This window comes from Oncorhynchus clarkii, chromosome 25 (genome assembly GCF_045791955.1).
Source record: "Oncorhynchus clarkii lewisi isolate Uvic-CL-2024 chromosome 25, UVic_Ocla_1.0, whole genome shotgun sequence".
Lineage (NCBI taxonomy): Eukaryota > Metazoa > Chordata > Actinopteri > Salmoniformes > Salmonidae > Oncorhynchus > Oncorhynchus clarkii.
In genome coordinates, this window is record NC_092171.1 from 17,350,577 (window position 1) to 17,366,621 (window position 16,045).

Here is a 16,045-nt window from a genome sequence, read left to right on the forward strand (position 1 = left end):
AGCGCACCGCAAGCAATGCATTTTAATGTTCTTAAGCCAATTAGTCCCACTAACGCTGCCGTGTTTTGGACTTCGAACCTCTTTAAAACATTTTGAGTTTGAGTTACAGACTGAGTTGTACCATTGGATTAGTCTATTTCTTCTGCTTCCGTCTATGTGAATAACTGGGGCTGAGTTAGAGCGGTGTTTGTGAGACAAGGGCGGATCCCGAAGGGGCCCAGGGCCCGAGGCCCTGTATTTTTTTACAAAAACGTCTGTAGAGCCTGAATGGTTTGAGCTACAAACTATTAAAGATATCTATGAAAAACAGAGACTCTTAGGAACATGTAACATGTTTTGCTTTATGGAGCTCACAAGCTACACAAGAGTCGTTAGAAGGTAAGTGGTTCTTCTACATGGATCATAGGAAATCCCAAGACAGTCTAATACTGTAATAAGCTCACATTGGAGTCTGACAGAAACTCCAAACAGTTGTCACTGACTAGTTGGATATTCATTTCCCAGTAAGTAAACCATTTCTGTATTTAAAGCATTCATATAAATTCATTTTTCAAATCAGGTTTTTGCTTTTCGTGGACCTTATTATTATTATTTATTTTTTTACATTTGTCAATAAAACTCACAAATGCAACTGTTTGTGTCAACTTGTTGTGTCTTGTACTTGTAGCCCTGGTTGTCCTGAAAAGAAAATGGTTAAACACTTCATTGTGAGGCTAAATATAAGGTCTGGACATGCAGATAAATGAAAACCCAATTTTTGCTGGGGTCTCTTTCATATCGGTGAGAAATAATAATAAAAAAAGTGAAATTACTACACACCTTTTATAGGGTTAGTGTTCCTTGAGGGGCATATATCCATGTTACAGCGCTTGTTAATGGAAGACAGACAGAAGACCACCTGTGCTAATTAGCATGACCAGTGTAACTGGGGAGGAAGTGTAGTTTGTCAACTGGAGGTAAACACATTATGGATCTGTGCAAAACTGCTACAGTAAGTCTCTTTTATTTGAAATATTATTTCTCGCTGTAATGAAAGATAACGGGCATATCAGCATATGTTTGGAAAACCATTTCGTAAGCGATGATTGACGTTCCTAAACGTTAAGTTTACACGAAGCCAAATATGGGGGAATGTAATGGCTGAAAACCCTACATACTGAGTAGAAGGGTTTTAGAGCTAGCTAGGTCTTATCAAGTTAGGCTGTTTGTTCAGGTACCTTAACTATGCTAACTCCTCAATTCTGATCACCTTTGCTGATATTAGTCCTACAATTCTGCTCAATCATGCAGCCAACCTAAATTGCTGTTTGCTTAAACTGACCTACCATTCAACATTGGTTTGGAACGAGGTGCAACTAATTAAACATATGGCTATGCTATAATACCAGAATGATCTGGGGTCAATGAATTGTACTGTAGTAACGTTAGTAGGCTAGTTGCTATCAGTCTCAGCCACTTTCCTAACCAATAATTCCCATATTAATAGCTGGAAAATGATACATATGCAATTCATCATGTCTAGCCAACTCACTTGTCAAACAAGCTGGGCCAGGTAGAAAGCTACAAAAACATCAACAACAAAAAACGATTCTGAAGGTTACAATAGTTGTAACAACACTTGTTGCAACGTTAGCCAGCAGTTGACACTGACTTTATGGTGAGTTTGCAAGCAGACTGACCCTCCACTTTTAGCAAGCTAGCTATAGTAGCTAAATTATTTTATTTCGAAAGAATGTTGGAATTACTGGTCCGTTAGCTCCTGTCTCTGGTTAGTTAGTTACCTGTTTCAATTGAAGGCCAAACATCATCATACAGGAAATAGGAAAGGTTTTCCCGAACGAGAAAAAAACAGTACTAGTTCACGACTCCCCCTTCACAAGCATACCTTTAATCCGGACTCTGCTTTCTCCAGAATAGTAGCCAGCGTTAACACAATAAATAATAATTTACAGCTGTATCTATGTCCTCTTCTTTAGTAAAGTAGTTTCAAGAAACAATAATGTTAGCCCAGGTAAATGACGAACACAACCTCCCTTCAATATTTGACAAGCCGACGAAAATTGACATTACACTTCCACCGCCACGCGTAAGGATCAACGTTCTCCAGACGAGTGACGCAACTAGTCAGTCCCACATGTCAACTCAAATGCTTAGCACCTGAACGAAAGAGAAGAGTAATGAAATATTTGAAGTTGCTAAATAAAAGCGCCATACAATTATGGGGTATTGTCCAACTTCGATCAAAAATGTTGGAATGGAAAATAATGATGTCTTTACAATTAATTAAATCATGTCACATCAAAGTAGTAAATATAATTTTGTAATAACAGTTTTCGTGAAATTATGTTTCAGAAACGGTCAGTAATCTCAACTCGCCCACATGGAGACAGCGTTCCTATTAATATTAAATGACTAGATGCAGTTGATTTCAGCACAGTGTTCTTTCTGGTGGATGCAATGTAGTATGTAGACAGGTGTGGAGTTATTTTTACTGTCAAACCACAGAAGACTGGAAATAAGGTTATTATATGCACTATGTAAACTTTAGTAGCGTCATCAATCACTTTGATTAGCGTAACGGCAGCGACACTAGCTGGATCCTATCCACAATAAGACTTCCGGTGTTGGGATTTTCCCTTCAAAATAAAAGTCCACCGTAAAATGTATTTGTATGATATTTTTTTTGTTGTTTTTCTTAGTGCATAATGTTAAAATTATGAAAAACAAAACAAAGGTAACTAACTACACGTGGGAAAAATCTAAAGAGAATCACTATTTTATATAAGCTTAAGGGGCGGCAGGTAGCCTCGTGGTTAGAGCGTTGGGCCAGTAACTGAAAGGTTGATCGAATCCCCGAGCTGACCGGGTAAAACTCTGTCGTTCTGCCCCTGAACTAGGTAGTTAACCCAGTGTTTCTCGGCCGTCATCGTAAATAAGAATTTGTTCTTAACTGACTTACCTGGTAAGAATATAGAATATTATGGAGTGGAGCACATTGAGAAACGGTTGGAGCTTAAGTATATTAATGTCAAGAACATAATAATAGCCTACTGGTAAAAAAATATACAGTAAAAATATTGGACACATTGCAGGGTTTTTCTTTATTTTTTACTATTTTCTACATTGTAGAATAATAGTTAAGACATCAAAACTATTAAATAACACATATGTAGAAGAAGTGTTAAACAGATCAAAATATATTTTAGATTCTTCAAAGTAGGAACCCTATGTCTTGATGACAGTGTCATCTGGAATGCTTTTCCAACAGTCTTGAAGGACAGCACTTCACATCCCAAGCCATCTCAATTGGGTTGAGGTCGGGTAATTGTCAGTTGATTGTGGAGGCCAGCTCATCTGATGCAGCCAGTTAAGTGTGCCTTGAATTCTAAATAAATCACTGACAGTGTCACCAGCAAAGCACCCCTAAACCACCACACCTCAACCCTCCATGCTTCACGGTGGGAACCACACATGCAGAGATCATCCGTTCACCTACTCTGTGTCTCACAAAGACACAGCGGTTGGAACCAAACATCTGAAATTTGGACTCATCAGACCAAAGGACAGATTTCCACCGGTCTAATGTCCATTGCTCGTGTTTCTTGGCCCAAGCAAGTCTCTTCTTATTATTGGTGTCCTTTAGTAGTGGTAGTAGAAATTCGACCATGAAGGCCTGATTCACTCAGTCTCCTCTGAACAGTGTATGTTGAGATGTGTCTGTTACTTGAACTCTGTGATGCATTTATTTGGGCTGCAATCTGCGGCTGTTACCTCTAATGAACTTATCCTCTGCAGCAGAGGTAACTCTGGGTATTCCATTCCTCTGGCGGTCCTCATGAGAGCCAGTTTCATCATAGCACTTGATTGTTATAGCGACTGCACTTGAAGAAATTTAAAGAATTCTTGAAATGTTCCTGATTGACTGACCTTCAGGTCTTAAAGTAATGATGGACTGTCATTTCTCTTTGTTTATTCGAGCTGTTCTTGCCATAATATGGACGGTCTTTTACCAAATACGTGCTTCTACACCTTAAAACCCCCTTGCTGTTTGGGGTTTTAGGCTTGGTTTCTGTACAGCACTTTGAGATATCAGCTGATGTACGAAGGGCTATATAAATACATTTGATTTGATTTGATCTTCTGTATACCACCCCTACCTTGTCACAATACAAATGATTGGCTCAAACGCATTACGAAGTTAAAAGTTCATTTGTGGAATTTCTTTCCAAGGCACACCTGCTAATTGAAATGCATTCCAGGTGAATACCTCATGAAGCTGGTTGAAAAAATGCCAGGAGTGTGCAAAGCTGTCATCAAGGCAAAGAGTGGCTATTTTGAAGAAGCTCAAATATAAGATATATTAATAAAACAATCTGCAAAATCGGCGTCCAAAAATACCGATTTCCAATTGTTATGAAAACCTGAAATCGGGCCTAATTAATCTGCCATTCCGATTAATCGGTCAACCTCTATACTGTATATACAATTAAAATTAAACAAAATAAATTATTTTGATTGTATGATTATTGTTTATTTACTATTGTTCAAGGATGCAATTTTGTGTCCATAAAACCAGGGTTCAGCCTACTCATTAGAGTCCCTAGAATACAAAACAGGTTCGTATTTATATGGGGCAGCCATTGAGGGTGCCTCCTTTCAATCCAGCTCCTTCACCCAGACAGAGTTGAGCACACCAACAACAACCAGTATGCATCATTGAATGTGAGCAGTGAATACCAACATCCAATATTGCATAGAAAAGGACTAAGAACAGGACTTCCTCACCTCTGTTTTGTTTGTTTGGGATTTCATCTGCTAATGGCCGCCACATGCTTTATGGGTAAGTCATTGTGAGTTTATTGATCTGTTCCTTTGTTACATGTAGCTGGTAATACATGTTAATAGTTCACACACCTTTTGTCCAGCTGCCTTTTGTATGATAATTATTTACATTTTAGTCATTTAGCAGACACTTTTATCCAGAGCGACTTCCAGTTAGTCCATTCATCTTAAGATAGATAGGTGGGACAACCACATATCACAGTCATAGTATGTAAAAAATAAAAAATACATCTCAATAAAGTAACTATATGCAAAGTCAGAGCAAGTAAGAGGTAAAAGAGGGGGGAGTGCTGTGGGATTATTTAAGATTTGTTGAAGAGGTAGGGTTTCAGATGTTTTCGGAAGATGGACAGGGACTCTGCTCTTCTAGCTTCAGGGGAAGGCTGGTTCCACCATTGGGGTGCCAGGACATAGAAGATCTTGGACTGGGCTGAGCTAGAGCTGTCCTCCTGTATGGGTGAGAGGGCCAAGAGACCAGAGGTGGCAGAACTGAGTACTCCGGGTTGGGTTGTAGGGTTTGAGCAGAGGCTGAAGGTAGGGAGGGGCAGTTCCTCTTGCTGCTCCGTAGGCAAGTACCATGGTCTTGTAGTGATGCGAGCTTTGACTGGAAGCCAGTGGAGTGTGTGGAGAAGCGGGTGATATGGGAGAATTGGGGAAGGTTGAACAACCAGCAGGCTGCAGCATTCTGGAAAAATTGCAGGGGTTTGATGACACAAGCTAGCCAACAGTGAGTTGCAGTTTTCCAGACGGGAGATGATAAGTGTCTGGATTAGGATTTACTCCGCTGCCTGTGTGGGGTAGGGTTGTACTCTATGGATGTTGTAGAGCATGAACCTTCAGGAGCGAGTCACTGCTTTGATGTTAGCAAAGAATGACAAGGTGTTGCCCAGGGTCACGCCAAGGTTCTTTGCACTCTGGAAGGGGGACACCGTGGAGTTGTCAACCATGATGGAGAGGTCTTGGAGCAGGCAGGCCGGGAGGAAGAGCAGCTCCGTCTTGTTGAGCTTAAGGTTGTGTAGCCGACATCCTCTCTGAGATACGTGTCTCCACCTGGGTGTCAGAAGGGGGGGAAGAAGAAAAGTAGCTGAGTGCCATCCGCATAGCAATGATTGGAAAGACCATGTGAGGATATGACGGAGCCAAGTGACTTGGTGTAAAGATAGAAGAAGAGATGGCCTTGAACTGAGCCCTGAGGCACCTGGTAGGAGCGGCCTGCCAGGTAGGATGCAATCCACAGCGTGCAGAGCCTGAGATGCCCAGCCCTGAGAGGGTGGAGTGGAGGATCTGATTGTTCAAGGTGTCAAAGGCAGCAGATAGATCTAGGAGGATTAGAACATTGGAGAGAGAGTCCTCTTTGGCAGCGCAGAGAGCCTCCGTGACAGAGAAGAGCAGTCTAGGTTGAGTAACCCGTCTTGAAGGTTAGTGTCAAGAAGATCGTTCTGAGAGTGATAATGAGAGAGTTGGTCAGAGACCGCACACTCAATGGTCTCGAGAAGGGAGGACGGGATGGCGTCAAGCGAGCAGATTGGACCTCACTAGTCACAGGATTTCATCTGGAGAGAGAGGAGAGAAAGAGTCCAAGGCGTAGTTCTGTGAGTGGGACCAGTGGATTCAATAGGCTGAGTGAATGAGGAGTGGATGTCGTCAACCTTCTTTTCAAAGTGGTTGACAGTCGTCCGCAGAGAGGGGGGGGTGGAGGTTTGAGGGGTAAAAGGTGGAACAGAGTTTCCTAGGGTTAGAGGCAGAAGCTTGAAATGTATAGTGATAGAAAGTGACTTTAGCAGCAGATACAGAGGAAGAGAAGGTAGAGAGGACGGAGTGAAATTATGATAGTTCCTGTAGTTTACTTTTCTTCCATTTACGCCCAGCTGCCCGCATCCCTCTTCTGTAACGCTGCTTTAATGGCCATTGCTTGTTACTTGAATATTATTTCATTAGCTTTATTTATCGTTTGTTAGTTTGCCACATGCCATGCTACGGAGCCACTGTTCATGTAACCTGCTCTAGCTTCCCTCACCCTCACCTAAACCTTCATTCAGTTACATTGGTCCTTCAAGACAGATACAACACACCTACTGTGACATGCCCCCCTTTCGGAAAAGCTGACCACGACTCCATTCTGTTGATCCCTGCCTACAGACAGAAACTAAAACAAGAGGCTCCCACGCTGAGGTCTGTCCAACGCTGGTCCGACCAAGCTGACTCCACACTCCAAGACTGCTTCCATCACGTGGACTGGGACATGTTTCGTATTGCGTCAGACAACAACATTGACGAATACGCTGATTCGGTGTGCGAGTTCATTAGAACGTGCGTTGAAGATGTCGTTCCCATAGCAACGATTAAAACATTCCCTAACCAGAAACCGTGGATTGATGGCAGCATTCGTGTGAAACTGAAAGCGCGAACCACTGCTTTTAATCAGGGCAAGGTGTCTGGTAACATGACCGAATACAAACAGTGCAGCTATTCCCTCCGCAAGGCTATCAAACAAGCTAAGCGTCAGTACAGAGACAAAGTAGAATCTCAATTCAACGGCTCAGACACAAGAGGCATGTGGCAGGGTCTACAGTCAATCACGGACTACAGGAAGAAATCCAGCCCAGTCACGGACCAGGATGTCCTGCTCCCAGGCAGACTAAATAACTTTTTTGCCCGCTTTGAGGACAATACAGTGCCACTGACACGGCCTGCAACGAAAACTTGCGGTCTCTCCTTCACTGCAGCCGAGGTGAGTAAGACATTTAAACGTGTTAACCCTCGCAAGGCTGCAGGCCCAGACGGCATCCCCAGCCGCGCCCTCAGAGCATGCGCAGACCAGCTGGCCGGTGTGTTTACGGACATATTCAATCAATCCCTATACCAGTCTGCTGTTCCCAAATGCTTCAAGAGGGCCACCATTGTTCCTGTTCCCAAGAAAGCTAAGGTAACTGAGCTAAACGACTACCGCCCCGTAGCACTCACTTCCGTCATCATGAAGTGCTTTGAGAGACTAGTCAAGGACCATATCACCTCCACCCTACCTGACACCCTAGACCCACTCCAATTTGCTTACCGCCCAAATAGGTCCACAGACGATGCAATCTCAACCACACTGCACACTGCCCTAACCCATCTGGACAAGAGGAATACCTATGTGAGAATGCTGTTCATTGACTACAGCTCGGCATTCAACACCATAGTACCCTCGAAGCTCGTCATCAAGCTCGAGACCCTGGGTCTCGACCCCGCCCTGTGCAACTGGGTACTGGACTTCCTGACGGGCCGCCCCCAGGTGGTGAGGGTAGGCAACAACATCTCCTCCCCGCTGATCCTCAACACTGGGGCCCCACAAGGGTGCGTTCTGAGCCCTTTCCTGTACTCCCTGTTCACCCACGACTGCGTGGCCGCGCACGCCTCCAACTCAATCATCAAGTTTGCGGACGACACAACAGTGGTAGGCTTGATTACCAACAACGACGAGACGGCCTACAGGGAGGAGGTGAGGGCCCTCGGAGTGTGGTGTCAGGAAAATAACCTCACACTCAACGTCAACAAAACTAAGGAGATGATTGTGGACTTCAGGAAACAGCAGAGGGAACACCCCCCTATCCACATCGATGGAACAGTAGTGGAGAGGGTAGCAAGTTTTAAGTTCCTCGGCATACACATCACAGACAAACTGAATTGGTCCACTCACACAGACAGCATTGTGAAGAAGGCGCAGCAGCGCCTCTTCAACCTCAGGAGGCTGAAGAAATTCGGCTTGTCACCAAAAGCACTCACAAACTTCTACAGATGCACAATCGAGAGCATCCTGGCGGGCTGTGTCACCGCCTGGTACGGCAACTGCTCCGCCCTCAACCGTAAGGCTCTCCAGAGGGTAGTGAGGTCTGCACAACGCATCACCGGGGGCAAACTACCTGCCCTCCAGGACACCTACACCACCCGATGTCACAGGAAGGCCATAAAGATCATCAAGGACATCAACCACCCAAGCCACTGCCTGTTCACCCCGCTATCATCCAGAAGGCGAGGTCAGTACAGGTGCATCAAAGCTGGGACCGAGAGACTGAAAAACAGCTTCTATCTCAAGGCTATCAGACTGTTAAACAGCCACCACTAACATTGAGTGGCTGCTGCCAACACACTGACACTGACTCAACTCCAGACACTTTAATAATGGGAATTGATGGGAAATGATGTAAATATATCACTAGCCACTTTAAACAATGCTACCTTATATAATGTTACTTACCCTACATTATTCATCTCATAGGCATACGTATATACTGTATCATCGACTGTATCCTTATGTAATACATGTATCACTAGCCACTTTAACTATGCCACTTTGTTTACATACTCATCTCATATGTATATACTGTACTCGATACAATCTACTGTATCTGCCTATGCTGCTCTGTACCATCACTCATTCATATATCCTTATGTACATATTCTTTATCCCCTCACACTGTGTACAAGACAGTAGTTTTGGAATTGTTAGTTAGATTACTTGTTGGTTATTACTGCATTGTCGGAACTAGAAGCACAAGCATTTCGCTACACTCGCATTAACATCTGCTAACCATGTGTATGTGACAAATAAAATTTGATTTGATTTGATTTGATTTGATGGCAGAGGAGCAAAGAAACACAGCAAAAGTCTCATCGTCAGAAGATCCCATCCCAGGACATGATCTCAGAAACCGATGAATACCGATACCTCTACAACATCCCATAGCAGCACATGCCCAACCTCTCCAACCAGCCCCCACAGTTTTACCTGACTTCCCCAGCAGGAGGATTACAGGTACAGAGTGCCAGCACCATTAAGCTGCAGCCCATCGGAGGGCAGGCCGAGAGTTCACTACCCTCGACTACATTATATCAAAGGTAGTCAACCTGAGTGCCCAAATCACCGCCAGGGCCTCCCAGCTCGGTCAGGCCGTACTAATCCATTCCCCTGTATCAAGCCTGCTCAGTGAGGGTCCAGGTCCCTACAGTCTTCCAACCACCAGCTGTTCCAACCACCAGCTTGTTCCAACCAGCAGCTCCTGCTCAGTCTGCATCATCCACTGCTCCGGTCTTTTCTGGGTATCGGCCATCAGCTACTCAAACTCAGTCCACCTACCAACCTCAGTCATCTGCTCGATCCTATTCAAATGACCAACCGTGGACTGCACCTACCCAGCTAGCTTATCCTCCATGGACCGGTCCTCTCCAGCTGGCCTATCAGCTACTACCTGCTGCACCTCTCCAGCCAGCTCACCTGCCTGGACCTGCTGCACTTCTTCAGCCAGCCCACCTGCCTGAACTTGCTGCACCCTTTCACCCAGTTGATCCTGCTCCCCATGCACCTGACTTTGGATGAGGCCAGGCTGATAACACAAGCATGTAGACACTACCAGCAGCCCTACACTGCAGCCATGCAGGTCTTGCAGATGCAGTACAGGCAACCACACTAGCTGGCACAGAGTGAGATCGCTGCAATCCTCAATGCCCATGACATCAGAGGTGGGGATTCCAAGGTCTTCCAGAGCTTCGCACTCAAAGTAGACCTCCTGGTCAGCATGCTGAAATCCCTTGAAGGTCCCCAAGGCATAGAGCTGTCATACACAAGCCATGTGGGAGTTTGCTCAGCAAACAGGTACTACAGGGACATCTTTGTGGAGCACTTACAGGCACGGTGCAGGCTGCAGACAACCCGTACAACCTGACAGACCTCTCTAAATGGCTCAAGACCAAGGCCGAAGCAGAGCAGCTCTCCTCCAAGATGAAACAGCGCCACCAAGCAAACGACCATCTCCAAGGCCAAAAAGTCAACCTGTCACCACCATTTACCATTGCTCTGTCCAGTTCAGGTTGAGAGACGTCCAGGTAGGCAACACTCCGAGTCCAGACATCCAATGTCTTAAGGAACCACATCAAACATCTGTGCCTCTTCTGCCATTGTGTCAAGCATTATATACAGTATCAGTCAAAAGTTTGGACACAACTACTTATTTCAGGGTGTCTTATTTTTTTTTACTATTTTCTACATTGTAGAATAATAGTGAAGACATCAACTATGAAATAACACATATGGAATCATGTAGTAACCAAAAACGTGTTAAACAAATCAAAATATACCTTATATTTGAGATTCTTCGAAGTAGCAACCCTTTGCCTTGATGACATCTTTGCACACTCTTGGCATTCTCTCAACCAGCTTAATGGGGTAGTCACCTGGAATGCATGTCAATTAACAGGTGTGCCTTGTTAAAAGTTAATTTGTGGAATTTCTTTCCTTAATGCGTTTGAGCCAATCAGTTGTTGTGAAAAGGTAGGGGTGGTATACAGAAGATAGCCCTATTTGGTAAAAGACCAGATCCATATTATGGCAAGAACAGCTCAACTAAGCAAAGCAAAAGGACAGTCCATTATTTTAAGACATGAAGGTCAGTCAATCGGAAAATGTCAAGAACTTTGAAAGTTTCTTCAATTGCAATCTGAAAAACCGTCAAGCGCTATGATGAAACTATCTCTCATGAGAACCGCCACAGGAAAGGAAGACCCAGAGTTACCTCTGCTGCAGACGATAAGTTCATTAGAGTTACCACCCTAAGAAATTGCAGCCCAAATAAATGCTTCACAGAGTTCAAATAACAGACATATCTCAACATACATTGTTCAGAGGAGACTGTGTGAATCAGGCCTTCATGGTCAAATTGCTGCAAAGAAACACTACTAAAGGACACCGTTAAGAAGAAGAGACTTGCTTGGGCCAGGAAACATGAGCAATGGACATTAGACTGGTGGAAATCTGTCCTTTGGTCTGATGAGTCCATATTTCAGATTTTTGGTTCTAACTGCTGTGTCTTTGTGAGACACCGAGTAGTTGAACGGACGATCTCCGCATGTGTGGTTCCCACCGTGAAGCATGGAGGAGGAGGTGTGGGGATGCTTTGCTGGTGACCCTGTGAGTGACTTATTTAGAATTCAAGGCACGCTTAACCAGCATGGCTACCACAGAATTCTGCAGCGATACACATCCCATCTGGTTTGCACTTGATAAATCTGGTTGAGGGAACACCAAAAGTGTGCAAAGCTATCATCAAGGCAAAGGGTGGCTACTTTGAAGAATCTCAAATCTATTTTGATTTGTTTAACACGTTTTTGGTTACTACATGTTCCCATATGTGTTATTTCATAGTTTTGATGTCTTCACAATGTAGAAAATAGTAAAAAAAGAAAGAAAAATCCTTGAATGAGTGTGTCTAAACTTTTGACTGGTACTGTATATTTTAGTGCACAGAGATGGGGAATCAGTCGCCAGAACAGATCAAAAAGTGTATCAACGATGGCAAGCGTTGGCTAAATTGTGGTCTTACTTGCCATGGGCAACGGTATACAGTGATTTCCTTACAAAAAAAAAGATTGACGTTTTGAAACTGCAGTCGATTGTGGTATATTTGAAGCGGTAGTTGCAGAATTTTACGTTTATTTAACTAGTCAGTTAAGAACAAATTCTTATTTTCAATGACGGTCTAGGAACAGTGGGTTAACTGCCTGTTCAGGGGCAGAACGACACCTTGTCAGCTTGGGGGTTTGAACTGGCAACCTTCCGGTTACTAGTCCAACGCTCTAACCACTAGGCTACCCTGCAAATCCAGTAAAGAAAACTATTTTTATGCAGTATTTTCAGAATACTGCATAATGCACTATACCTGCAGTTGTGGCCTGCAGGTATATCTGACTGCAATCTTTTTTGTAAGGGTTTGCATTGGGGCCAATGTACTGGGCGGAGGCCAGCAACACTCTGTATTATTCATGGCCACGTGAAATTACGCCATACTGTATATCGATTCTACAGAGCCTACTAAGTATTCCCCGCTATATTTGTACCGTATTGTGTCCAAGCACCCCATTTTAAGCTGTTTTGACCACTGTAAAAGGCCAGCAACACTCCGTATTATTTATAGCCACGTGAAATTATGCCATATAGATTCTACAGACCCTACTGATACTCCCCACGTCCCATCGGCACAAAGAATAATTTATTCTCTGTAAGCCAATATACACTGCTCAAAAAAATAAAGGGAACACTTAAACAACACAATGCAACTCCAAGTCAATCACACTTCTGTGAAATCAAACTGTCCACTTAGGAAGCAACACTGATTGACAATAATTTTCTAATGCTGTTGTGCAAATGGAATAGACAACAGGTGGAAATTATAGGCAATTAGCAAGACACCCCCAATAAAGGAGTGGTTCTGCAGGTGGGGACCACAGACCACTTCTCAGTTCCTATGCTTCCTGGCTGATGTTTTGGTCACTTTTGAATGCTGGCGGTGCTTTCACTCTAGTGGTAGTATGAGACGGAGTCTACAACCCACACAAGTGGCTCAGCTAGTGCAGCTCATCCAGGATGGCACATCAATGCGAGCTGTGGCAAGAAGGTTTGCTGTGTCTGTCAGCGTAGTGTCCAGAGCATGGAGGCGCTACCAGGAGACAGGCCAGTACATCAGGAGACGTGGAGGAGGCCGTAGGAGGGCAACAACCCAGCAGCAGGACCGCTACCTCCGCCTTTGTGAAAGGAGGAGCAGGAGGAGCACTGCCAGAGCCCTGCAAAATTACCTCCAGCAGGCCACAAATGTGCATGTGTCTGCTCAAACGGTCAGAAACAGACTCCATGAGGGTGGTATGAGGGCCCGACGTCCACAGGTAGGGGTTGTGCTTACAGCCCAACACCGTGCAGGACGTTTGGCATTTGCCAGAGAACACCAAGATTGGCAAATTCGCCACTGGCGCCCTGTGCTCTTCACAGATTAAAGCAGGTTCACACTGAGCTGTGGAGAACATTCTGCTGCCTGCAACATCCTCCAGCATGACCGGTTTGGCGGTGGGTCAATCATGGTGTGGGGTGGCATTTCTTTGGGGGGCCGCACAGCCCTCCGTGTGCTCGCCAGAGGTAGCCTGACTGCCATTAGGTACCGAGATGAGATCCTCAGACCCCTTGTGAGACCATATGCTGGTGCGGTTGGCCCTGGGTTCCTCCTAATGCAAGAGAATGCTAGACCTCATGTGGCTGGAGTGTGTCAGCAGTTCCTGCAAGAGGAAGGCATTGATGCTATGGACTGGCCCGCCCGTTCCCCAGACCTGAATCCAATTGAGCACATCTGGGACATCATGTCTCGCTCCATCCACCAACGCCACGTTGCACCACAGACTGTCCAGGAGTTGGCGGATGCTTTAGTCCAGGTCTGGGAGGAGATCCCTCAGGAGACCATCCGCCACCTCATCAGGAGCATGCCCAGGCATTGTAGGGAGGTCATACAGGCACGTGGAGGCCACACACACTACTGAGCCTCATTTTGACTTGTTTTAAGGACATTACATAAAAGTTGGATCAGCCTGTAGTGTGGTTTTCCACTTTAAGTTTGAGTGTGACTCCAAATCCAGACCTCCATGGGTTGATAAATTTGATTTCCATTGATCATTTTTGTGTGATTTTGTTGTCAGCACATTCAACTATGTAAAGAAAAAAGTATTTAATAAGAATATTTCATTCATTCAGATCTAGGATGTGTTATTTTAGTGTTCCCTTTATTTTTTTGAGCAGTGTATAATGCATGTACAGTGATTTGCATGGAGGGCATTTATTTGACCTTGGAACATGTTAAAACCCCAAATTAAAGCAAATGTCACTTACATATGAAAACACATGAATCATTGTTAATGTTTAGACAATTTTTCATACATTAATAAACAGGTTACACTTTTCTTCTACAGCGTGGGGGACTTTTATTTAGAAAATTCCGTGACCCGGCAGTACTGACAATCACTTTGTCTGCGTTACCTATCAAAGATGTTCTGCTACTCTCCACTAGGTGGTGCTCTACCACTAAGTATAAAATGTCTGTCTCAAAATTGCAGTTGCTACTGTAGTAAACACCTGCAACTACTTTAACATAGTAACCAGATCACTATATTTACTTTTCCATAGCTTATGCAGGTGCAACATAACTACCAAGGGCTGAGTACATGGTATAAGTCCTAGAAGTTGGTTTAATCACAGCTGGGTCCAGACTAGCTCACATTGACACCAAACCCAAAGACTCTTCTCCATTGTTAGACTTAATCCCTGTCCTTCCTTATCTGGCTTTTCTGAGGTTGTGACCTCTCTCTCAGGGCAACCCCCTTTTGTTTCCCTGCTCACTTCGAAAGCAAAGAAATCTGTCCTCCTAGTCATTTACAACCACCAGTTTATTTTAATCTTACTCTCAACATCTTAACACACCCTACTTTATTCTAGCCATTGAGGGCAGCCGTGTGAGGAGGGAAAGCACATCCTATTTATTCCAAAGGCCTTTTCTTGGAGCCCTCTTCCCATCCTTCCTGGATGTAAATGGCCGCAAGGGTTTGTTCTCCTTCAGTAAACCTTACATGAAGACTTCAACTTTAGCAGGAGACCTAGTCAGTTGCACAGCTGAATGCATACAACCAATCTCTTCCACATTTAACCCCGGGGAGCAGTTGTTGTGAGGTGGGTTAACTGCCTTGCTCAAGGGCAGAACGGCAGATTTTTCCACCTTGCTACTAACCTTTGGGTTACTGTCCCAACACTCTAACCACTAGGCTACCTGCCGCCCAGGGATAAAGCATAGATGCGTTTTCAACCCTCAGAGATGATAATTGGAAAGATCGGTACACTGAGGTAAGGAGAAAGAGGTGGAGTCAGTATTTGACAAGTTCCCTACAACACATCCCAAGAGCGGGCAGAACCTCATTGCTAACACAGAGGTGCATTGTGGGTTGTACAGCTGGAGCCAGGTCAGGAGCGGTTGTCAGGTGAGCCCCACACTGGGCACAACCATGGTCCTGCGGTGAGGAGCAGTGCTGCTGGCCAGACAGACAGACTGAGCCCTGGCTGTCAACATCTGCTCCAGAGACTGTACCATCTGGGTCTGGCCCAAAGGAGCTTCTCCTCCAGCTCTAACCAGCTGCAGATCGAGCCAGACAGACATGGACCTAAGCAATCCTGTGGAGGTACATGGAGGTACAGAAACAGGGCCAAGTCCAACCACTCAGTCATTAGGTTTATTCATCATTTGTTTCAGACGCTCGCCTCATGAGTTATTTTTTTAAGTACTTCACTCAGCACAAGCTTGACTTGCTAATGCTTTGGATCTATGACTGTGGGTTAAAGCATATTAGAGAATATAAATGTTCTGTA

The 16,045-nt window shown here is 44.5% G+C and overlaps 1 protein-coding gene across 4 annotated transcripts in view; it reads right to left on the minus strand.

Annotated features, from left to right (window-relative positions):
* LOC139383299 (centrosomal protein of 170 kDa protein B-like) overlaps positions 1-2,113 on the minus strand; it is a 43,513-nt gene extending 41,400 nt beyond the window's left edge. For 2 of the 4 annotated variants that reach the window (XM_071127764.1, XM_071127763.1), the window contains exon 1: positions 1,782-1,812. In XM_071127764.1, coding sequence (XP_070983865.1) covers positions 1,782-1,811 — 30 coding nt within the window. In that variant the 5' untranslated portion in view covers position 1,812. Of the gene's footprint in view, positions 1-623; positions 679-1,781; positions 1,813-1,885 lie in introns of those variants that run through there. The other 2 variants (XM_071127765.1, XM_071127766.1) reach the window with 2 other exon arrangements.
* Between the last annotated feature and the right edge of the window lie 13,932 nt (positions 2,114-16,045).